General features: G+C 39.6%; 2 protein-coding genes across 4 annotated transcripts in view; one reads left to right on the top strand and one right to left on the bottom strand.

Annotated features, from left to right (window-relative positions):
• The window catches only part of GALK2 (galactokinase 2), a 120682-nt gene extending 96610 nt beyond the window's left edge, over positions 1-24072 (top strand). Inside the window, exons 9-10 of one of the 3 annotated variants that reach the window (XM_033108062.1) lie at positions 17353-17554; positions 23497-24072. In XM_033108062.1, coding sequence (XP_032963953.1) covers positions 17353-17554; positions 23497-23704 — 410 coding nt within the window. In that variant the 3' untranslated portion in view covers positions 23705-24072. The remainder of the gene's footprint in view (positions 1-17352; positions 17555-23496) is intronic. The other 2 variants (XM_033108063.1, XM_033108061.1) reach the window with 2 other exon arrangements.
• A 37-nt stretch (positions 24073-24109) lies between these two features.
• The window catches only part of FAM227B (family with sequence similarity 227 member B), a 192873-nt gene continuing 191650 nt past the window's right edge, over positions 24110-25332 (bottom strand). The window contains exon 17 of the mRNA XM_033107622.1: positions 24110-24199. Coding sequence (XP_032963513.1) covers positions 24110-24199 — 90 coding nt within the window. The remainder of the gene's footprint in view (positions 24200-25332) is intronic.

Raw genomic sequence — 25332 nt, 5'->3', positions numbered from 1 at the left:
GAAGATGATTCCTCATATTGTCTTTAGAAGAGAATGGGGTTGGGAGAGACCACAAGAATGAACACCCTCAGTCCATTAGGACTTCTAATGTTGGGCAGCCTTTTTTCTGTCAAGGGCCACTGATGCAACAGCAAAAAAGACCAGAGACCACCGACAAAGGAAAGCAATATAATTTAGTCTTTTAATGGAAAACTATAAAATGTTCCAAGAACAAGGAATATAAAACTCTATTTGGTTAAAACAAGAAATAGCAACATATATGCTTCATTTCTCTATTTAATCTCATAGGGGAAAGGGGACAGAGAGATGAAAATCAAAACGGACAGAGTTATATGGACAAAGAGAAAGAGAAAACGAATCTGGTAAAGAGGGAGAGTTTGATGTGTACACACTCCTTGTGTGTACACGCAAACACAGAGAAACCATGAACAAACTCCCATCTGTGTGCATTTACTTCCGCACCCCTGGTCCCTGGAGAACTGCATAACCACGTTTGTAATCATGGGCTTCTGCGAATTAGCAGTATCCTCGTTTATCTTTTCAGGACATCACCAGTTCTGTTGTAAGCACGTTGAGATTAGGAGTATCTCATTAGATGTTTAGGAAAATGAAAGATTTTTATTTTCACTAATACTACACCACATTTTGGGAAGTCCAGGTGTAGTATAGGTGTATTGTCTTCAATACTTGCCGCGAGGAAATTAAGAGGAAGTTCATGTTTAGCACATGAGTCAGAGCTCTTTCACTCCCGTCTCCCTTTGTTCGGTGCCCAGGTCACCTTCTTGGTCTGCTCCAGTGCTTACCTTTCAAAAGCCAACTCTGGGCAACAGCCTGTGTAATCTAGTTGGGTCTTTTTGCATGGCAGATGACATAGCTTCTCACTTGCTTAAACTATTGTAATTTGGTAAACTATTACTTTTTGATCATCTTGATGAATAAATGAGTAACATAAGTAAATAAAAGTAAATTTTTATTCTTTTATTCAATAAACACTCGATTGAGGGCACCAGTTCAAACACTGTGCTAAGGATGGCATTAGCGATCAGTAAGGCCTGCAGAATCCTTGCCTGCATTTATTTGTCATGTTGTGGAACACGACCATAAAATAATTACTAATATGTTCTGATAGAAATATCCTACATATTTCTCAGATAAGCACTGAGGGTGTTTTTGCCTCTCCTTCATCTTTTTTTGGTTCCTTATATTCCCCACCCCATCCTCCTATAATTGAACGAATAGGAGAGAGCCAAGTCAGAACTCATTCACTCCCTTTTATGTTAAAATACCAGGCCAGGCCAGCTCCGGTTGGTGTCACCATGGTTTGCTATAGTCCTTCATTCATTTCCGCATTGACTAGGACTCCTTCCCAACGCCCTAGGCTCCTTTTCAGGTGACTTAGGATTGTCTGTTCCTTTGGTTTTTTCTAAGAACAAAGTTTGGGGAAAGTTGGTCAGGAAGTAGTTTCCTCGAGAAAGAGGGAAACATAAAAATGTGGCTCGTCTAGGAGACAGCTTCAGATTCTTCCATTGCTGATGGGATGGGTATGCGAAGATGACATTTACTGAGAGCCTGCTATATTCAGGACACTCTGTTAGGTCCTCAGGGGGCTACAAAGATGAAGATGGCACAGTTTTTGCCCTCCTAAAGCAGTGTGTGGTAACTATAATTAGGAGGGAACACATAGTATTAGGTTGGTGCAAAAGTAATTGAAGAGGTTAAAAATAATTGCAAAATCTGCAATTACTCTTGCACCAACCTAATACCAACTGGAATGTTCTCAGAGACCTTCATGGGAGACGTGGCATCTGGGCTGACCTTGAGAGAGATTCAGAGAGGGCAGAACCAGTCTGGGTAAGATACCACTGCTGGGCCTCCGCTCTTGCACAGCCAGGGATGGAGTAGGGTATCTGCAAGCAAGTGGGTGGCACAAACACACCATAAAAAGAAGGAAAAGATTAAGCACCTTCAGCAGACTTGGTGTGTCTTGATTGATTGGGATGTCTGGGCCTTCATTTACTGGACAATGGAAAAATATACTAGTGTTTGATGTAATCAATATTTGGGAATGCCACAATCGAAATGGTAATTTGGAAAGTTTATTATGGCAGCTGTATACAGGTTGGTTAGAAGTGAGAGGGAGACCAGTTAAAAGGCAGAACAATTGTTAGACATAGGATAATAAGAATGTGAACTAGAAAGGTGGAGTACAGAATGAAAAGAAAGGGAGCGATGGGCTCCATCTTGTCATTTGAATGGCCCTGGAGTTAACAGGAGCTTAGCATGTTGCCAGGGTGTAAAATGCAGGTGAGGGTGACTACAGCAGAGTGAGGCAAAGGTTTCAAGGTCAGAGGAGTAGAATTTATTAAAACACAGACAGTGCCGGGTCTTGCTGCTCCTGGAAATCCAAGAAAGGGAAGAAATAACCAAGTGAGTTGCCATTACTCAACATGTACAAGATGGCACTTTGCTGTGGATTTGAAAATATTCAAGATGGCACTATGCTGTGGATTTGAAAATATTGGAATGCAGTTTTCCAAGGACTAATGTGGTTTGTGTTGAAAGTGCATATATATATATATATATATTTTTTTTTTTTTCATCAGTGGTTTTGCTTTTAAAAGCAGGTAAAGATTTTTTTCCCTTGTAAATGTAAAATGCTAATTTAATTTAGTCTTTGCAGCATGGGAATGGGATATTAATGTGGCTGAAAACAGCAGTTTATTTTTTGTGGGTTTGACCATTTCAGAAACTTCAGATTTATGAAAAATATCGTTACTAGAAAAATAAATTTGAAACCACAGCCCCACTTCAATGAGGATTGTATAGTGTTTTTCCATTTTACTGGTTAAATACTCCAAAGATTCTATGCCTCAGAGCAGGGACTTCTTATAACTTTGCTGTATAGGAAAACCAAGGACTCAGAGTGGATTCTGAAGTGGTCTCCCCCATCTACCTCTGGATTGCTGTTCTTGGAAACCAACTCTTGGTTTAGCCCAGTGGAGCTTTCTGTTTGGAGGGAAATTGGCTACTGGCGTGCAAAAGACAGCTAAAACCACAACTGCCTTTTGCCCCTCACCCAAACAGTGGGAAAGTATTTGGGGGTATGAGAGTCTCAGAAGATTAATTATACACTTACATGATAAAGATTTCCGATTCTCTTAGACTGGCATATTTATTTATTTTGTTCTGATTAATTATCCTGAAGTGAAGTCTCTGTCTGAGTTAAGTCTGATTTCCAAAATATTTACCACTTTTTAGCTTGTTAGCTGAAAAGCATGCTCTGCATTCTTCCATTTCCACATGACCTTTATGCAGTTGGGCCATATGAAGCTGCTTGAAGAAACTCACCATTGAGAATGAGGGAGACGAAGGTCCAGCTGTGTTTTGCAGTCCTCAGACTGACTCTGAGGATGGACTAGGGGAACCACCTTTTAAGAAGGGCGTACACAGACTAATGTGTAATCATCAGTGAGAGTCGTGGTATTTCTTTGCTGCTGGGGGCAGATGCCATAGTTTTAGATACCTGGTGTCCAGGACCCCCTTCTAGGGAAATCTCTGGCTGTGTCCATGTTGATGAGAGGTAGGGGATCCTGCCTCCTTTGGGAAGCTGAGGGGTGAGAATTGCCTCTCACAGGTCACTTGTCACCTGGGAGTGAGTGAGGGTCCTAGGCTCGTCCTGGTGTCCTGGCACATTCTTGTGTTTGGGGCTTTGAGTCTAATAGGCACAGGGTCCATTGACAAAGTATTTAGAGTCCAGTGTCATATCCAGACTTGTGGAGAGACTTGGGCAGTGTTCCTCCCCTCTGCCTGTTTCCCTTGGCTTCTGACTCCTTTCATACTGGTTTGCTTGCATTCTAATGGAAATTAGGAATATGTCATCTTAACAGACTTTGTGAGCTCCCTCGTATCTTTAAAATAAATTCCTTTTTGATTAAGTTAGTATGTGTAGATTTCTGTTGTTTACAAACAAGAATCCTGACGGGTATAATTGCTGTAATGGTTTCTTATTCTTAGGTAGAATTCTTAACCTGGATTTAAGGATAGCTTTATGGAATCTGTGCATATGTTGTACTATATGTCCAATTTTGGGTATTTGTGCATTCAGATGGGTGAGGGGAAGGAGAGGGTCCATAGCTTTTATCTAATTCTCAAAAGGTTCTATAACCCTGAAAAGGTTGAGAACCGTTTATCTACAAAATACAATTTAAACACCGTACTGTAAAGCCCTCATGAACTGGCCTCTGCCTACCACTTTGATTTCCTCTTTCACTGTGTTTCCTGTGTTCCCTCTATACTTTTTCAAAGTATGTTATTCATTTCCTTTTCCCTTTCCAATTGCACAAGTGACAGCAGCTACAAAATGCATCATCCAAAAAAGGAAGATGCTTAAAAAATCCTAAAGAATATAAAGTGACAAACAGTTTGGTTGGATCCAACTGTGGCCTTCCTCTAGTATCACATAGTGTTGTCTCTTTTTCTTTAATTTTAAGGTCGTAGTATAATATATTACAGCCCCAAAGAAGCCAAGCTTCCGGTAGTAGCTACTCTGTGTTCAAGACAATTTGTTTACAAGATTCTAGTTTTGTATTTATGAAAAAGAAAAAAAAGGTTAAGAAATGATAACTTGCTTTATTTCACATTAAAATGGTTTGAAATATATATACAATGACTAGGGATAGCATATAAGTATCCCTGTTAGAAGCAGGTCAGACAACAGGAAGGTGAGAAAAACACAGGAAAAGAAAAGGAAAAGGCTATGTTTTTCAAAAAGAGAAGTCACATATTCCTTTAATTATGCATGTTGTCTTTCAAAAGACAACACTTTATTAAGCAGACTTTGTTCCCGTTTAGCCAGTTAAATTATAAAAAGTAAACACAGACAGCCCAGAGGAGGCTGCCCCAGCCAAGTCCCGGTGGCCTCCTCCCGCCCGGACTCTGAGCCCCACCACAGGGGTAAGAGATAGGATGTGCTTCTTCTGCGCCAGCCTGGCCCAGAAGAAACGCGCGCAACGGGCGCTGGAGCCCAAGCTGCCGCGTTGCGCCAGCCATTCCTCCCAGCAGGCAGGGGCCTGAGGTGGTGCAGGGGGAGGAAGTCCTGGGAGCCCCAGCTGTGGCCAGAACTTTGGGGTGCCCCCCAAAAGTGCAGGAGAGCCCCAAGTTCCCGTGGCATGTCCTCCCTTTGTGTGACAGATGGTCCTGAAGGAAATTCCAGAACCTATTGGCAGTATCCAGGAACATTATAATAATCTATGGAAAAGTTCCAGAAAATTAACCCTTTTATATTTCATAAACTCCAAGGAGTGGATGAATAAATTGAAAAGGGATTGGAAGGAATCACATTTAACATTGCTGGTAGCAATCACTTAATGCCAGGGGCAAGAGTAACAGGTAAAGGTTTCTATTCTTCATCTTCATTTCTTGGCTCCAGTCACATCAAAGTACTATGGATTTTCTCAAAGCCCCTCATGGTTTTTAATCTCCATGTCTTTGCTCGCTCATGATGTTCCTTCTGCCTTGTTTCTAATCCTTTTCTTTGCTCCTTACAACCTTTAACTTGGTTTGCTGGACACCTACTGATCTTTTCAGACTCAACTGGTTTCACCTCCTCTGTGAAGGTCATGATCACTGGGCCCCATCCCCTTGGCCCACCTGATTCAGCATTGCCAGCAGTCGATGTCAAGCTGGCCGCTGGTGTGAGTGTCTTCTTTGTTTTCTTGGGGCATGCTACAAAGTCACTGAAGGGAGCTGTGCTGCCTAGGCACATGTTTGTAGAGAAGTTAACCCCTAGGGGGCAACACCCAAGCAGTGGCAATATCCGTGGATCAATGCTCCAGCCTTCCCATCCTTTGGTGGGCCAATGCTGAGGCACCTTCTCTGTGGTTCTTCAGAGAGACCCTTGAGCAGCTGGGCCCTGGTTATCCAGTGGTGATCTGCTCACTAAGCACCCTCTGTTGGTTTTTCTCCTTTCCTGTCTCACTTTCCTTCTTCTTTTGCTCTTGTCCTGGATTCCTGCTACCTGCACTCAAGCCTGTGTCTCAGGCTCTGATTTCAGGTTAACCCAGATCAAGGCACCCTCTTCACTCTGTGCCTCCACTTCTGCTGTGAGGAGGTAGCGACCTTAGCGCCTGTTGACCTTTATCGTTTTTATTTAGCGATCTCTCTCCAGTAGACGATTACTTCTTTATTTATTTTTAAAATTTCAAAAGCTTATTTTATTTTTTATTGGTAAGAACACTTAATATGAGATCTATCCTTTTAACTACTGTTAAGTGTACATTATGTGATTGTTGACTATAATGTACAGTGTTGTACAGCAGATCTCTAGGGCTTATCCATTCTATTTGACTAAAACTTTATGCTTGTTGATTAATAATTCCCCATTTATTCTTCCACAACCCCTGGTAACCACCATTCCAGCCTTTGAGTTTATGAAAATTTGACTGTTTTCACTGTCTCATATAAATGGAGTCATGAGTACTTGTTTTTCTGTGTCTGGCTTATTTCACTTAGCACGATGTCCTTAAGGTCCATCTATGTTGTTGCATATTGCAGAATTTCCTTCCTTTTTAAGACTGAATAATATTTCATTGTATGTATATACTGCATTTTCTTTTTAAAAAAATGTTTTTTTTCAATCTTGGTTGAAGAAACTGAAGCTTTAAAAGTTCAAAAAACTTGCTTAAGACCAAACAACTAGTAAGTTGCAGATTAGGATTTGAGCTGCCTTTTTGAAATCTCCACTCTTACACATAATACTACCTAAATGGATAAGACAATTAAATGAAGTGCTAAATTTATGAGTAATAGGTAAGGAGATGGCCTCTTTTCTTTCGGGTGAAGATATGGGGCACCATTGGGCACATATTGGGCACTACATTTTCTGTGTGCATTTGTCGATGGACATTTAGGTTGTTTCCATATCTTGTGAATAGGGCTGCAATGAACATGGAAGTGCAGGTATCTCTTTGAGATCCTGATTTCAGTTTTTTGGATGTACTGTACTCAGAAATGAGATTGCTGTATCATATGGTAGTTCTATTTTTATTTTTTTGAGGAACTTCCGTACTGTTTTCCATGGTGGCTGCATCATTTTGCATTTCCACCAGCAGTGTGCAAGGGTTCCAGTTTCTCCACATCCTTGCCAACACTTGTTGTATTTTGTTACACTACTACTTCCTGAAATTAAACACTCTCTGCCTGTTCCAGCTGGGGCCTTCGGCCATCCTGTCTTTGCAGCAAGGAAGCTGTGTGGCTCAGGCCTTTCTCCTGTGACACTTTCACTGCCGTGCTTCCCCCACTACATCCCGTCTTCAGGGCAGTGAACCTTCAGCATTTCCAGCACTTGGATGTCAGCTGCAGTGGGTCACTGTACAGTGGTCTCATAGTTTGTCTTATCTATTTAACTGAGTTGTAAGTTCCTCAAAGCAGGGGCTTCTATTTCACATGTCTTTCCTGCCTTTTGGAGCATGGTGTGGGACACAGCTCATGTTCAGTAAGAACTATTGGTTGGCTATTACTAGATCTGTCTTAATGCTTTGGCATCGTTCTATAGAAGATGAGGAAATAATGAGGAGGCTACCAGCTCTTGAGTGCAGAATTTAAAATTAAATGAGTGGAGCTCTTTAAGGCTTTGAATAGGCATATCCTCCATTTACTGTTGACCTGCTTCTCTCAGAGCTTTTAGAGGAAAATGGAACTAATGTGTTTCTTCTTTCACAGGCTCTTTCTCATTCTTTCCCACCGAAGATATAACAAAATAAGCAATTGTTTGTGCCCTTGTTTAGATTCATTGATTAGAGATGGGTTCTGATCATAAGCTATGTAGCCATTGTTTTTTAACGTAGAAGTGAGTATCTTTTTGTTATAGAGATTGTCTAAAAGAAAAAAAATATTTTATAGTAACTGGTTATAATTATGTATTTTATGTTCCCTCTCTTTTATTTGAAACACATTTTGTTTGTTTTAGAAATCTCTTTCTCCCACATCTGTGAAGCAAAATACAGTGTAAACAATTCTGTCATCTGATAGGGAGTATTAGGTACACTTTAGACACTGGAGTTTACTAATTGTCTCCAAACCTTCTTTTCGCATACTATTCCCATTTTTTTGGTGAAGGTATTAGTAAGCATAAATTGCCAAAATAGCAAGTCATATTGCATGTGTTCCACAATTGTTTATTTAGCCAAGTTTCGGTGCAGTTTTGTTACAAAGTCAAGGAACTGAATCATTCATTCAATAAACATTTACTGAGTCCCTACTGTGAGCTAGACCCTTTTTTAGCTGCTGAAGATACAATAGTGAAGACACTAGACAAGGTCCTTGATCTCCCCAAGCTGACCTTTGTGGTGAGAGAGCCACAAACCAATGAACAAATGAACACACAAGACAATGGGATGGTGGTGTGTTGGGAGAATAGCATAAGATGGAGAGAATGTGCACGTGAGGGTTACTCTAGACTGGAGTTAAGGGAAGGTCTCCTTGAAGCTGTGACACCTGAGACTTGGATGTCAAGCAAAGGCCAGCCGGGTCAAGATCAGGGGAAGAACATCCAGGCCAACAAAACAGTTACTGTAATGGGCCTCAGGCGCCCGTGGGGTGTGCTGGAGGTGCAACGAGGGAGTCAGAGGGAAGGAAAGTTCAGAACTACCAAATAGAATCATTAAACAGTGAATTTATTCAACAACTTTTACATTTTAAATGGATATGGCCGCCATGATCACTTAGGTCTCAGAATCTGTTTCATGCTTTTAGGATTCGAATCAGTAATTATCTAAGACTACATTGGAGAAAGCCAGTGTTCTAAAGTCTGTGTGACATATCCTGCTTTGAAGCCTCAGATTTCCCATGGATAGGATAGGACACTGGTAGTATTTTAGGAAAATGGCACCTGGTGTTTTCGTCTTAATTTGAATTTGTCTTGGAAGAAATCACGGATGCAATGAAGATAGTAAGAAATAACTTCACCCTTTAATATAATAACTGCTCTCAAGGGTTATATGAGTTTATAGACAGATGGAGCATATGCTTTTAAAGTTAACTGGACAGGGAAGAAAGCTGTTATGGAGAGCTTCAGATTTTCTTGGATTTTTTGGTATCTGCATAACAGAGACCTGATGAGTTGCCAGCACATAACAAGCCAGAACCCTGGATCCAGAGAGCGTTTGTGAGGGCCAGCCAACAGAGAACTGCTTTCCCTCCCAAAGGGTGGTCTCCAAAGCTGTTGTAGCCTTTGGCAAGATTTTTTATCACAATTAAAAACAGATGCCCTTTCTGCCCTTTCCTTGTCTGAGTTACTACCGTTCAGGGGGTGTGAGCCATGGCGATCTCACACACCTTCGGAACACCCAGCAAGAGTCCTCATTAGACATTCTTGTTCAGATGTCTTGCTGTGAAACACTACAATACTCAACAGACACAGAAGTGCCAGGTTTGTGAGGTTCTGATGATCTGTCTGCTCGGTGCATTCTGTATGCCTCTTGTCACAAATCAAAACATCAGTCCTCAGGTTTACTGTAAAAAAATCTCCCTGGCCAGTTTCTACTTTAGAATATTTAATCATAAAGGAAAATATTTAATCTTAAAGGACTGTGTAATCTTAATGGAAAACCAAAGCATATTCTCCCTAGTGGATTATATTGAGCTGTATTGCAGGATATGGCCCTAAAAGGTGCTTATATTATGTATATGACACTGAGAATCCAGGGTAGCAAAAAAAAAATCACTTTAAATTCTTGGTTAAAAGAGGCTTGTTAGATGTAATAACACAATATAACATGTGGACTTTGTGTGGATCCTGGTGTAAATCAACTGACATTTAAATGACAACTGTAAAATTTAAATACAGACTGAATATTGGATGATATTAAGGAATCATTTGTAATTTCATTAGGTGTGATTAGGATGTGAAGGTTATATAAGAAAATATCCTTATTTTATAGAGATGCACGCTCATATATGTAGAGTGGAAATGTTACATCTATAATTTAAGATCCTTCAGCAAAGTATCAATTGAAGCAAATATGGCAAAATCTTAATAATTGTTCAATCTAGGTGATGGGCTCATGGAGTTTACTGTAGTATTTTCTCCACTGTCCTGTATATTTGAAAATTTTTGTAATTCAAAGTTAAAAAAAAACACACCAAACCTTTGCAAATCAGGGCATAGTACAGTGCTTTGTCAGCTAAATAACACTAATTTGTGATTGTAATGGATATTGCTTTATTGTGCATTTTGTGCTGCAATCGTAAATAGCAGTGGACCTAGAAATTTGATGATTTCTTCATAAAGGGACATTACAATAAAAATGAACCAATTTTCTCCCCTTTACCCCCCCCCCCACTCCACTCCTATGCTCTGATTTTGTAACTTGGCTTATGATTATGGGAGGTGAAGTAGTTCAAAAGTAAAACTGAAACATATGGAATCCTAAAACTGGTATTTTAAACATTTTGCTTCAACCTCAATTTTAAAAAAGAATAATCTTAAAGTACAGTTACCAAAATTATTTTCCTTCCTTTCAAAATGTATATTTTACAACCTGGGTTATATTAACATATGTAAAATTACTGACACTGTCTCTCTCAGGCATATACATGTCAATCAATGGCTCATCTTTTTCTTTCTCTGTTCAGGGATTTTGAGTTGTTATCGTTAAATCTACTTGTGCTCTTTCTTTAGTGTGTTTTTGCTGACAGTATATGTCATTATTGGGTATAGGTAAGACATTCTTATGTTGAAGTATTTTGATATGCAGACCCTAAATAGTCCTATTTCCATTGAACTTTTTTTTTTAAGATTTTTATTAAAAATATAGTTAACATATATTAGTTTTAAGGGCACACCATAATTATTCAGCATTTACATACCTAAAGAAGTGATCACCATTTGAAGTCCAGCAGCCAGCTGACACCGTACCACACTATCACAATATTATTGACTATATTCCCCGTGCTGTACATTATATCCCTATGACTTATTTGTTTTATACCTGGCGATTTGGACCTCTTATTCCCCTTCATCTTTTTTCCCCCGTTTTAAAATTTTTCAATTACAGTTGGCATTCAATATTATTTTATATTATCACGGGATGTAAAGTACAACGTAGGGAATGTAGTCAATGGAATTGTAACAGCTACGGTATATACGATGACAGAAGGATATTAGACTGAGGGGGTTATCACTTTGTGGGGGGTGTAAATGTCTACCTATTATACTGTTTTGTACACCGGAAACACATAAAAATATATTATTTTATATTAATTTCAGGTGTATGGCATAGTGGTTAGACATTTGTATAATTTACACAGTGATCCCTCTGACTAGTACCCATGTGGCACTATGCATAGTCATTAAAATATTATTGACTGTAGTCCTTATGCTATACCCTACATCCCCATGACTACTTTGTAACAACCAATTTGTACTTCTTAATCCCTTCCCCTTTTTCACCCCCTCAACCCCACTCCAGTCTGGTGACCATCAAAATGTTCTTTGTATCCACGAGTATGATTGTGTTTCTGTTTTGTTTGTTAATTTGTTCTTTAGATTCCACATACAAGTGAAATCACATTGCATCTGTCTTTCTCTCTCCGACACTGCATTCAGCACAACACCCTCCAGGTCCATCCACACTGCTGCAGATAGCAAGAACCCATTCCCTTCCATGGCCAATTAATATTCCATTGTATATGTGTACCAACTCTTTCTAGCTCTCACATTTGATGATTCCATAAAGAACTTTCTCTAAGCCTTCCCCCCATATTTTATATTTTGTAAAGAGGATGCTAACTGTGACTGTTAACTTCTGTTCGTGTCCCCAGTTCTACTCTCTGCCCTTCCCGACCCCGCCATCTTCCCCAGGAGGCTGACCTGTATGGATCACACCAATAGGTTCCCTTGCCATCTAGATTGGAGAAAAGGAGAAGAAGAGCAAGAGATGGAAGGGAAGAGAGTAAGGTCAGCTCTGCCTCCAGCTTCCTCTCCCTTAGACTTTACTAGTTTTACAGAAGTGCTTTTACATTCCACTTATGAACCAAGAGATTCTATTAAAGTCTCAGGTCATATTGTTAGCTTCCTCCAAAGCACAGTCTTCTTAAGTCATAGAGGTGGATAAAAAGGCAGCCGAGGCTAGAGGAAGTGAGTGTACATTCTTAGGATTTGTGTAATTGTTTAGTAATTCTAAGTGTGGGGCTAACTTTCCTATAAATTAATAAAAGTTTTCTTTCAAAGGTTCTCAGTTGAGTCATATTAGTTATATTAAACTTAGTCAACTGCTTGCATCAGTGAAATGAAGCTAATTCATGTGAATCTTCCTTGCACTGAAGCCACACACCTCAGTCTGCCCCCCATATGTCTCCAACAAACCCCAAGTCACCATCCCTCTGCTGGAGCCTGCAAGGGAGAGACCCTGTGTGTAGGCTGTTTAAGAGGGTGTCTGGGTTTCCCGCAGCCTTCCATCCCACCAGTTTAGAATCCCCACTGTTTTTCACAGCCAGATGTTGTGGGAACTCCTCTTCTCAGCACTAGTACTCTGGGCTGGGGAGCTTGGGGGGGGCTGGGGTTCCTCAGTCCTCTGGGGCGCACCTCCATGGCCGAGGTATCCCTCCTGATTCTCCTGGCCACATGCAGGTGTGGGGCCCCTTTAGCGTCTCTGCCCCTCCTACCAGTCTTGACGTGGCTTCTTCTTTATATTCTTTGTTATAAAGCTTCTGTTCAGCCAGACTTCAGATGGTTCTCCAGGTTGATTGTTCTGTAATTTAGCTGTAATTTTAATGTGTTCACTGGACGCAGGCACAGTGTTTATCTACTTTGCCATCTTGGATTTCCAGCCTCCATTGAAACATATTTATAGAAATAACAAGTTCACACTGCGGTACCGTGTTTCACTGAAAATAAGACCTACCTGGACAATCAGCTCTAATGAGTCTTTCGGAGCAAAAATTAATGTAAGGCTCAGTCTTATTTTACTATAATATAAGACTGCGTCATAATATAATATAATAAATATAATATAATATAATACTGGGTCTTATATTAATTTTTCACTCCAAAAGACACATTAGAGCTGATTGTCCAGCTAGGTCTTATTTTCAGGGAAACACGGTACGAGCTAATTCACATGATTTGGGTACTGTGGAACAAAACATGTTGTTTTATTTTCCCATCTACATTTAACTTGTAAGTTCTCTTTTTTCTTAGTTTTACTCTATACTTGTCAGTATTTGCAAATTCAATAACAAAGGGAATCTTTGTGCCCCCTTTCCTCAGCATCAACACTAGTAAACTGTGAGTATTGGCACCTCAATTTTTTTTTTTTTTAATAAAAATGTCTATATGGAGGCATCTTGATTTTGAACTGGGGTTAAAAATCAAGTCCTAACCATATCATCATCAACAGTAGACATCCATTAGAGTTCCTGTCATGTAAGGCATTGTTGAAGGCGCTGTGGGGTAAAATGTTGTAGTGGTGGAATGCATGGAAATAGAAGACTGGGTTTCTGTCTTTAGCAGTTGGCAAACTTTGTGGAGATAAGAGGAACCATTACTGTGGAAAGTATATGATAAGCGCCCAAATGAATGCCATGGACTGCAAGTGTGGTACAAATTCTGAGTCAAGAGATTGTTTCCAGCGAGGGCCATCATGGCTTCATGGAGCACATAAAATTTAAACTGAACTTTTAGAAAGAGGTAAAATTTGACAGGGAGAGAAAGGGCAAGAAACTATTTCTGTGTGGACTAATGAGTATACCCAGAAGCGAGGAGTGTTCCGGTAACTACGAATAGGCCAATTTGGCTGAAGGGAAGAGTTCCTATTGGGACTGAGCATGTCGAGTGCAGGAATTTGGATTATGGTAAACACTGGGGAAGCAGTTAATGTTTGGGGTAGGAACATGAGTAAGGCTGTGCATTAGGAGCTCAATCTGTCAGTGTTGACCTCAAGATAGGCTACAGGGAGGAGAGATTAGGATAGGAATATCAATTGGGAGACCACTGAAAAATAGTTTAGGTGGGAAAGGGAATAAAAGTGTAAATTTGGGTAATGACAATGGAAGTAGAAAGCAGGGATGATTACAAGACATTGTAAAAGAAGAACTGATTAAATCTGATGACAGAATTTCAGTCCTCTGTGAAAGACAACAGGAAGATTCACATGAATTAGCTTCATTTCACTGATGCAAGCAGTTGACTAAGTTTAATATAACTAATATGACTCAACTGAGAACCTTTGAAAGAAAACTTTTATTAATTTATAGGAAAGTTAGCCCCACACTTAGAATTACTAAACAATTACACAAATCCTAAGAATGTACACTCACTTCCTCTAGCCTCGGCTGCCTTTTTATCCACCTCTATGACTTAAGAAGACTGTGCTTTGGAGGAAGCTAACAATATGACCTGAGACTTTAATAGAATCTCTTGGTTCATAAGTGGAATGTAAAAGCACTTCTGTAAAACTAGTAAAGTCTAAGGGAGAGGAAGCTGGAGGCAGAGCTGACCTTACTCTCTTCCCTTCCATCTCTTGCTCTTCTTCTCCTTTTCTCCAATCTAGATGGCAAGGGAACCTGTTGGTGTGATCCATACAGGTCAGCCTCCTGGGGAAGATGGCGGGGTCGGGAAGGGCAGAGAGTAGAACTGGGGACACGAACAGAAGTTAACAGTCACAGTTAGCATCCTCTTTACAAAATATAAAATATGGGGGGAAGGCTTGGAGAAAGTTCTTTATGGAATCATCAAATGTGAGAGCTAGAAAGATCCTGAGAAGTAATTCTCAACCTAATTTTAGAGATGAAGAAATAGAGCCCTATCAGGGTAGCAACTTGGGCACAGCTAGTTGTCAAAGAACTGAGAAGAAATGACAGACCTTTTGATTCTCAGCCTTGGTTCTTTCCAGTGGGCCAGGTAGCTTCATATATTTTCCAAAATTGTTTTATATCTATCAAACCAACTCACTGTTCAACATGGGTGAAATGGTAAGAAGGTCTCAGTTGCTTTTAAAGGCAATGTATAACATAGACACAGCCATTGCAATAGGACATGTTTCCGTAACTGAAGTTAGAGTTGTGGATAATGTGGAAAGTACAGAAATGTGTCAAGGAGAAAATAAAATCATCCCTAATGTACCACAGAGGTAACGACTCTTAACGTTTTGGTGATTTCATATAATTTTTAAAAATTAAAATTGTATAAATATGCATATATGTGAATGCAAAATTAGTATCAATTGTACATACAGTTTTGTACCTTTCCTTTTCACTTAATAATGAACAATTTCCCATGTAGTATAGTGTCTTAGAATATGAGTTTTAATAGCAGTAATTTTTAAAAATTATGTATGCAGCATATTTAAAGAATGATTCCTCTTATTAGACATTTTGATTGTTTCTTATTTTCTACTATGATAAATAATGCAGTATTATGTGTATATAAATATACCTATATTTATATATCTATATCTCTCTGTATATACATATATGTGGTCTGACATATACAGACACATATGAGGTCTGACAATTAAGTTCCCGAACTTGTTGCAACAATGTTGCTAACCGTTTTTGATATCAGAGGGAGTATTCATTATGACTTTGTACCAACTGGACAAACAATTAACCAAGTTTACTATTTGGAAGTGCTGAAAAGGCTGCGTGAAAAAGGCAGACGACCTGAACTTTTCGCCAACAATTCATGCTCTTGCATCATGACAATGCGTCAGCTCACAAAGCACTGTCTGTGAGGGAGTTTTTAGCCAGTAAACAAATAACTGTATTGGAACACCCTTCCTACCCACCTGATCTGGCCCCCAACGACTTCTTTCTTTACCCAAAGATAAAGGAAATATTGAAGGGAGACATTTTGATGACATTCAGGACATCAAGGGTAATATGATGAGAGCTCTGATGGCCATTCCAGAAAAAGAGTTCCAGAATTGCTTTGAAGGGTGGACTAGGCACTGGCATCAGTGCATAGCTTCCCAAGGGGAGTACTTCGGAGGTGACCATAGTGATATTCAGCAATGAGGTGATACTCAGCACTTCTAGGATGAGTTCGCAAACGTAATTGTCAGACCTCATATATATACATATATAAATAATTGTGGTTATCTTTAGGATACATTTTTATAAACAGAATTGCCCACATAAGCATTTTCAGTAGTCCTTTCTGGTAAGTGACAGTGAAAAGAATGTGTCTCTGCGGTCAGAAATCCTGATCTATTCTGCTTCTACCACTTTCTGGCTGTGTGACTTTAGGCATGTCACTTCACTCTGCTGAGCCTCATTCTCTTATCTGTTAAATAGGGATCATACTGTGTGGAGGTTCCTCAAAAAGTTAAGAATAGAGTTAGCATATGACCCAGCAATCCCTCTCCTGGGTATCTACCCAAAAAATCTGAAAACATTTATCCATAAAGACACGTGTGCTCCCATGTTCATTGCAGCCTTATTTACGGTGGCCAAGACATGGAAACAACCAAAGTGTCCTTCGATAGATGAATGGATAAAGAAGTTGTGGTATATATACACAATGGAATACTACGTATTTGGCCATAAAAAAGATGAAATAGTACCATTTGCGACAACATGGATGGATCTTGAGATTATTATGCTAAGTGAAATAAGTCAGACAGAAAAAGTAGAGAACCATATGATTTCACTGATATGTGGTATATAAAACTGAAAACAACAAAATAACAAGACAAAAAATGAAGAAACAAAAACTCATAGACACAGACAATAGTTTAGTGGTTACCAGAGGGTAAAGGGGCTGGGGGGTGGGAGATGAGGGTAAGGGGGATCAAATATATGGTGATGGAAGGAGAAGTGACTCCAGGTGGTGAACACACAATGTGAGATATAGATGATGTAATACAGAACTGTACACCTGAAATCTGTGTAACTTTACTAACAATTGTCATCCCAATAAACTTCAATTAAAAAAATCAAATAAAATTAAAACAAACAGGGATCATGCTGCCCCCATCCCTGTTCTGTGATGAGAGCTCCATGAGATAGTTCCTTTAAAGTGCCTGAAACGTAGGGAGTACACAATACATGCCACCTGTCCTTTCCTACGGGATGAGTAAGTTTGCATGCACTGTGTGCACATGTTTGGATGTGTTGAATGAAATGAAGAAAATATGCTTGCAAGATTGTATTTAGTATCAAGAAAATAAAATCGACTTAAAAAGAGACAAATTTAGACTATAGAGGATTCTTTCAGTGAAAGAGAGATCTGTTTAAAGTCTAAGATATTGATAATGAAGACAGAAGTGGAAGTCCTCCATAACCGTATGTTTTTGTGCACTGGGTTGTCCAGTAACTATTTCTAACCTGGTTCCCATCCCCTTCCTTCCTAAGTGCCCATCTTCAAACTGTACCAGCGGGCAAAGCACGTGTACAGTGAGGCTGCACGCGTGCTCCAGTTTAAGAAGATCTGTGAAGAAGCACCTGACAACATGGTCCAGCTGCTGGGGGAGTTAATGACCCAGAGCCATGTGAGCTGCCGGGACATGTATGAGTGTAGCTGCCCTGAGCTGGACCAGCTGGTGGACATCTGTCGGTGAGGCTGAGATAGTAGCATGGCGGGGACTAGGGGATGCTGCCCAAGCAATTGTTTAAATTAATGAGAAATAATGCAACATTTTTATAATCTTCTAAGCGAAGGGAGATCCTTCCCCACTCCTCTATGAGGGGTTATTTTATGATATAGAGCTGAACTTGTTCCGCCCTAAATATCTGTGTGGTTGAAAGAGTGGAGACCTGATTTCTTGGCTTTATGAGTTCCAGGTTTGGAGTCAGTTCTTCACTACCTCCGAAGAGAGACGTTTTCATCTTTGGATGAATAGGCATTTCAGGGAGCTTTCCTCAGACACGGACCCTATTGTTACTTTCTCATGATGCTGTCTACCACACTGCAGGTCTACCAGCATCTAAGTTTAGTCGTTTTAATCAAACCAAGGGAGAAAATGGAAGAGGACCTCAGGCCTGATAGGAGTGTGGGGGGTGAGGGCGTGGGTTGCAGAAGGATTTACTCAGAGAACCATCGTTTCCTGCCTCCCAGGTTTAAGTTAGGCAATTTAGGGAACTAAGGACCGAAGAAAGCCTAGTTTATAAATGGTTGGTTAAGACAGAAATATAAAGAGGGAAATTTTCACAAAGCCTGAAAACCAACTTCCTTATAATTGCTAGAGAATGGAGGTAATGGAGTAGAATGGTTCTTTTACCCAGAAGGGATCTCATTGACCTTGGGAGAACTGAAAGGGAAATTGGGAGAATTCTCAAATGGCTAGATGTTATTTCCACTGTGAGAAGATAATACAGAACTGTGTGTAATTAGTAATGAAAATACTTACCACTTGGCGCCTATGGCTTGCCTCACTCATTGCCACACTCCCAGCCTGAAAAGTTTAAACCAAGTAGGCCAGTGATCACAAATGGCATGTGTAACCCAATTTGTCAAGAGACTTGAACACAGCGTTGATGACAGTAACTGCTGTCGTCAGTGCTTGCTCACTAATTGCCAAAAAGCCTTACGGAGCTTGTTTCATTATAAACGTTCTTTTCAGAAAATACCCAGGGCCCAGTCAATTAAAGGGACAAATATTGTTCAGTTCTGGACATAAGAGGAAGTGGACTGATTTGTGCAGAAATCGGGAAGAAGTATGTTTGCCTAGAAGGTAGCAGGGTAGTTTGAATCCCACCTGAAAAGCAGTAGAAGGACATTTGCCAGCTTCCTGGAATTCTTTAATGAACTTTCTCTTCCTGGGATGTTCAGCCAGGTAAAGCTCTTATAGAGCCTTACATTCTCATGGAGAAAGAGGGAAATGACAATTAAAAATAAACTGAGTGGTAGTGATAAGTGCTATGGGAAAAAAAAAAGGGGGGATAGAGAGCACTAGGGTTGAGTGGGTAATCCTACATGGAGAAGCCAAAGGAGGCCTCTCTGAGAAGATGATATTTGAGCAGGGACCTGAAGGAAGTAAAGAAATGAAAACGGCAAATAGATAGGTCCTGAGGTGGGTACATGGCTGTTACATGTGAGAAACAATAAGAAGACCAGTATGGTTGGAGGGCAGTAAAGGAAGGAGAGTAGTTGGTGAAGTAAGAGAGGTAGTGGGGACCCATACCACATGGGCCTCTAGGCCACTGGAAGGATGCTGGCTCCCAGTAGAGAAAGTGACCTCAGAGGTGCTAAATGATTGTAGGGCAGATATGCCCTGAAGAGAAGATTTAAGACAATTGCTGTGCTGGTGAAAGAGAGGAGTCAGGATGATTCCTGGGTTTTGGGCCTGAGAAAACTTCCTCGTTTCTATAAAAGCCACATTTTGGGAAATCAGACCTCACATTTTGCGGTGAGAGTGATCCTACAGTACCATCAGATATGAGAGCAGGGGGAGTAGAGATCCGAGAAGGCACTAAGAGCTTAAGTGATTTGAACAAGTTAACATAATGAATCAGTGGAGGAGGGAAGCTGAAATGGGTTTAAGAAGGAGCAGCCACCAAAGACAATCTTTAGATCACCGTCCCCAGTCCACTTGTGGCACTTTAGAATCCTTTACTTTTCTGGAAGGCCTGCTTGGAAACTATTTGCTTGAAAAGAATGAGGGACTCCTATGCCTAGAATACTCAGACCACCATGTAGGAGCTAAAATCTTAATGTGATCTGAGGGAGACTATAACACACACACACACACACACACACACACACACACACACACACACACATAGTGAAAGGTGACTACAGGACAATGGACAGGAAATTACTTTATGGCTCAAGTGGAAAGAAGGGGGCAGAAAGGATAGTGAGATCAACAGTGCTTGCTGTTTTTTCAGGGGAGCTTTCTACTGTTCTTCAAGAGAAAATCATTTGAGAATCCAAAGAAAGGGCCAGCGAGGGAGAAGGAAACTACACTTATGCAGTTAGGCTGCTTATTTGTTTTTAATTAATGTTAGAAAACCTCAATTAAGTGAAACAAAGTATAATAATGAAGGAAAAAGATGAAGTTTGCCTCTTAAAATACCTCTTTTTACTGAACAAAATGTAAATTTTAAGAAACAGCTAAGTTTTAAAGTAGGATTTATTAAGGAACATGAAACAGTTTTGAAACCAGGTCAGTTATATGTGAGACAGCTCATTTGTTATTGGTTTCCCTGGTTATACTTAAGAAAAAATAGTTAAGGCCTTTTATTTCCATTTTGACACTTGTTGAAATAAGAGAGGACTCATTGCTGCATTATTGCCCAAGCTATTAAGGAAGATGAATGACAAATTTTAATAGACCCACAAAGGTTACAAAAGTAAATTTGCTGTCTTCCTCAGAAGTCTTTCCACGACTTTATTCCAGGGCTGTGCTGCTCAGCCTCTTGCACACATTCTCCTGACCAGGTCAGAATGGGGAAGAGTGAAGTCACACCCGTATGAGTATGCTCCTAAGTGCTAATCTGCACACTCTGCCAAGGACAAGGGAGAGGGCCAGGGCAGCTGCCCTTGGGGCTCGCTTCTCTGTGGGCCTCTGTCTTCCACGTATTGTCCCTGCCCCTCCACCCCTGCCCCCCAATATATATATGCCACATGCCGGACCCAAGTCAACAATGGCCTGGTCTTCAATGGCCTTTAGTAGCTTACATTTCTAAAATAGACTCGTAGTCCTATGTTCTTATACTTTCTTATTTGAACAGCATTTGAAGTCTGTGATTTCTTGAATCTAAAGCAATCTGAAGTGTTTCTAACCTGGCTGTAAAAATAATAGAAATTGTTCTGGAAGGTCTGTTTCTCTGAGACTCTAGTCAGAAAATTCTATACATAATATATACTATACATATAAATATAAATATAAGTAGTCATATATATGTATATGTCTCACATACAATTGACTTGGTTTCAAAATTGTTTTATGTTTCTCAGTAAAGTCTACTTTAAAATTTAGCCATTTCTTAAAATTCACATTTTGTTCATTTAAAAGATATTTTATATTTGGGCAAGTATCATCTTTTTCCTTTATTATTATACTTTGTTTCATATAATTGAGGTTTTCAAATATTAATTTAATTTTAAAAAGCTTGAGTATATATTTTGATATTTTTAAAACAAATCTGACAACCCAGCAGCCGTTTATTAGAACCTACCGACTGCCTGGACTTATGCGGGGCTGGGTTGAGAGACATAGATATAAGCTGTCCCGAAATTTAAGATTTTCTGAAATAATTTAATATTCATTTGTATAATATAATACTTATTGATTTTTGAAATAAATAAAATTGAATTGAAACACAAGACACAATTCCTTGCTTTCCCTCTTGGAGTGTTCCCTCTCTGTAGTCTGCTGCAAAGTTGGGTCTTACTGGAGCTCTCCCCCCTCCTCCACTGTCCTGGGCCTTATACCTTAGTAAGTGCTTGATGGTCAAATCAGTTCATTTAAAAGAATGAAATTTTAGTCAGGCTATATTGGGTGCCTGGAAAGTTAGTTATATGAATACACGTTTCAGTGATAAAAGCATCAAAGGGAACACGCTTTATAATCTCCATCTCTCATCTGCCCCACCTTTGTTTTGTAGATCATGCTTTTCAAGGCAGAGGCTGCTTTTGTTGTTTTGACCAGCCCTTCCTCATTATTCCCAATCCAGTCACCACAATCATCAAAGTGGTATTTGGAGGATTTTAGGGTTTTGGTTTTCATAACTCTTGGATTGCCTCCCTGATGAGTGCCTCTCAGGACCTACATTTTTAATGCCTTACTGTTCTCCCAGGGGAAAAAAAATGCAAACGTGAAAAGTTCACTAAATACCCTTGGCTCAACTGCTTTCCTTTCTTAATTTAAAGCTTATATTGGTCTCCTGACTTTTGGGTCTCTCTCAGAATTTCTATGGCATAAGCCAAAGGGTGTATTAAGCGCCAGTGGGGAACGCTGCAGACAGGACCTTTCTGACTTGCGGGTGGGTAGCTGGGCAGGCTGCTGCCCAGCTGCTGGGACAGACCCTGATTTGTGATCACAAGTGCCACTGACTCAGGGCAGAAGGCTATTTATAATAGCACTTATCATTCTCTAGTGGGGAAATTTGAGCCTCGATGATTTCAGACCATGTGGCTGATGCAATCCAGTCCATTTTCATTTGCAGCAGGCAGGGTGGTGACAGAGCCGCTCTGGAGACTCAAAAGTGAATGCATTTACCTAGAAAGGTTTCTAGCTTCTGCTCTCTGGAAACTGGCAGGATACTCAGGAAAATAGGCCCTCTGGCACAATTCCTATGGCTTTTGCAGCCAGTTAGAAGCAATACTCTCAGTTTGCTTTAGGTTCAATTCGAAACCACAGCTTTCAAAAACTGTTCAAATGAAAATGTGTAAGAAAATATTTCTAGAAGTCCATTGAAGACCATAAAAGACTGGGTTGACTTGAGTCCAGCAAAATGGCATAGTTTGGGTCTTAGAAAATCACGTAAGAGGACACAGTGTTCTCTAGATGTTGCCATGGTCTTCCAGAGATAACTTCGTGGACACCTCAGTTTTTCTCAGCATTTTCCACAGGGAGAGAGAGCGCGTTTGATGTGGCTGACAGTGACAACTTTTTTTTTAAATTTCAAATCACCAAATTGCAAACTGGCCCTTTGCTAGCTTAAGAACTCAGAGTAACCGTAGAATCCCAGGGTCAGAGAACCTTTTCAGCCTGGATGACTGGCTTAGTTCAGCTATTGGACCAGAAGCTGAAGGTTTGAGGGACAGGAGATGAGTAATCTTTATTTGTAAGCATTTTTGTTTTCTTCCTTAAACATCTATTTTCATTTGAAAAGCATAAAACAAATGATGAAATCAATTGAGAAAATCATTGAGAGGAGAATGAATTAGTGGTATGGAATAATTCTGATGTCTTAGAGTAGGGGTAGTATTCTATTGATATTTTCCAGGAAGCAAAGTAGCTCATTTAGATGGGAGAAAGGAACAAAATTGTGCTAAATTACTTACGGAGTTTTTAATCTGCTATGAATTTGGAGTAAATTTTATTAGGAAGCATTGGAAGTGCATGTTAACTTTTATTGTTAGGATAAGTTGCATCTTTTAAAGATGAACGATCCTTGTACTTTGTGTAGGGCCTTTCACTTTGGTATAAATCTGAGGCTTGAAACTGTGCCTGGTTAATGGTGACAAAAAGTGCCTCTTGCTATGTGGTGGTTTATATAGTAGTTCCCATCCCAATCACACATTTCATTTAATAATAAATTCTGAGTCCAGTTGTCAGACCAGCTCCTGAAGATGCAGTCAGGGAAGATTCCAGAAAAATGACCACTTGAGTGAGGAGTTGTATAGCAACTTACTACGTAGAGCCAAAACCAGGGGCTAGTTTTAGATACAATTAAACTTCAAATCACCTTGACCACACTGAAAACCCCCCACAAAACAAAACTCTCTCTCATTAGAACTTGGGTATAGAGTGTATGTTCTGTAAGCACCAGGCAAATTACTCTCGTTTTCATTTACAGGTTCTAATGTTCTTTTCCTCATTGTTTTAGGAAGTTTGGGGCTCAGGGGTCACGACTTACTGGAGCAGGATGGGGAGGCTGCACAGTATCAATAGTACCTGCCGACAAGCTGCCCAGTTTCCTAGCAAATGTGCGTGAAGCTTATTACCAGAAGAACAACCGAAGCCTAGCACCCGAGAAGCAGAGTTTGTTTGCTACCAAACCTGGAGGCGGGGCTTTGGTTTTCCTTGAGGCCTAAACAATGTAAAAAATCTCAGAGAAACTATTTAGGGCATTTAGGAACTGGCAGGACTTCTTATGCCACAGTAAATTAATCCTTTTTCTGTTTTGTATTATGATGAACGGTTGCTATTATCAAGATGTATTTCCAAAAAGATGGTTGAAAGCTCTCTATGCTTCATAATGATTATTTTTCCATCTTAAAATATGTTTTCTACCAATAAGAGCCAAAATTATTGTTGGGCAGACCTCTTAAGAATGATTTGCTGGGATTTATTGATTTCAGGATTTTTAAAGATGAATGGTAAAAGACAATCAATACTGACCTCATGGATTGGACTTGAATTAAACATACTGTTACAGTTAAACTGATACAATGGAATGGTATGCAATATTCTTACATACGGTTTATTTCTGGTTTCTTTTAGTGTTCTTCTACCTCCAAGTTGTAGTCTTCTGTTGTTGATGATGATAGTGATGCCAGAAGTTCTCTCTCAATGTGAGCCTCACAACGCTATTAAAATTATACATTATTAAGTATTCACAGATTGTATACTTGAATGTTGAGATGCCCCCAATTATCAAGATGAGAAGAATTACTTACTTTTTTTCAAAAGATGGATTTAGGAAGAAAATCCCAACCATTTAATTTTTTAACCATGTGATATCACATAAACAATCACTTTCCATTCTTTTGGCCCTGAGCTCTTTCTATCATTTAATAGAGAAACTTAGTTAAAAGACACTTTAAGTGTTTATCTCTGTTCACAGTGAAACAGAGAATTATCTGGATGATAATTCAGACAATTAAATTTGTTCATAGAGTTGACTTTCTCCCCACTCTAGCCTACATTTTCATAAATGCCTCTCTAATCCAAGAGGCATGTTTACTGTTCTGGGAAATAGCACCTTGCATCCCTTTATTGTGTGTTTAGCAAGATCTGTTTGTATATGTGGACCAGTGTAGGGCAGGTATATGGGTGAAAGTAGGAAAAGGCTGAGTTTGTTCTGGGATGGGTAGGGGTGTTGGTGGGTGCCTGTATATATTTCTCAAAAATGGGCAGAAATGTTTGGCCATGTGGTGATGGTAAATACATGGCTTTCTCTCATGGATAGACGACAGAAGGGCCTTCCTGAATTATATGAAGATTTAGACCAAAAAGCATTTTTGTGATGTAATCAGATAGTTGAGACAGCGGCGGTCTTATGGCATAAATTATCCAAAAATTATCACAACTTTCTATTATTCTATGATGTTTTTTGCTCATGAATGTACAACTCAAAGATTGGACATCATCATCTTGAATCTCAGTTTCACAGAGGCGGTAATATTTCTCAAAGGACAGCAGGCATAAAGTACTAGGAAATCCATTATTTTATTCTAAAACAAACTTCTGGTGCATTTTTATTCTTAGCAGAAAGGTAAATGCTTGTGACGGCTTAGGTAAAATTTTTTGAAAGAATTTTGAGTTTTTAAAAATCAATAATACAGAATCTGAATTGATTTTAAATTATAATCTTTTACTTTTTAATACCTTTCCCATTTCCCACAAAAGAGCTATGGTTGGTATATGATTCTTTAAATATACCTGCATTACAGTAAAAAAAAAGGTATTTGCCATCGCTTTGCTATTGAAATTTTTACCA

The sequence above is a fragment of the Rhinolophus ferrumequinum genome, chromosome 6 (genome assembly GCF_004115265.2).
Source record: "Rhinolophus ferrumequinum isolate MPI-CBG mRhiFer1 chromosome 6, mRhiFer1_v1.p, whole genome shotgun sequence".
Classification (NCBI taxonomy): Eukaryota; Metazoa; Chordata; class Mammalia; order Chiroptera; family Rhinolophidae; genus Rhinolophus; species Rhinolophus ferrumequinum.
Note: the sequence above shows the minus strand (reverse complement) of the source record. Positions and strands in the feature narration are given on the sequence as shown.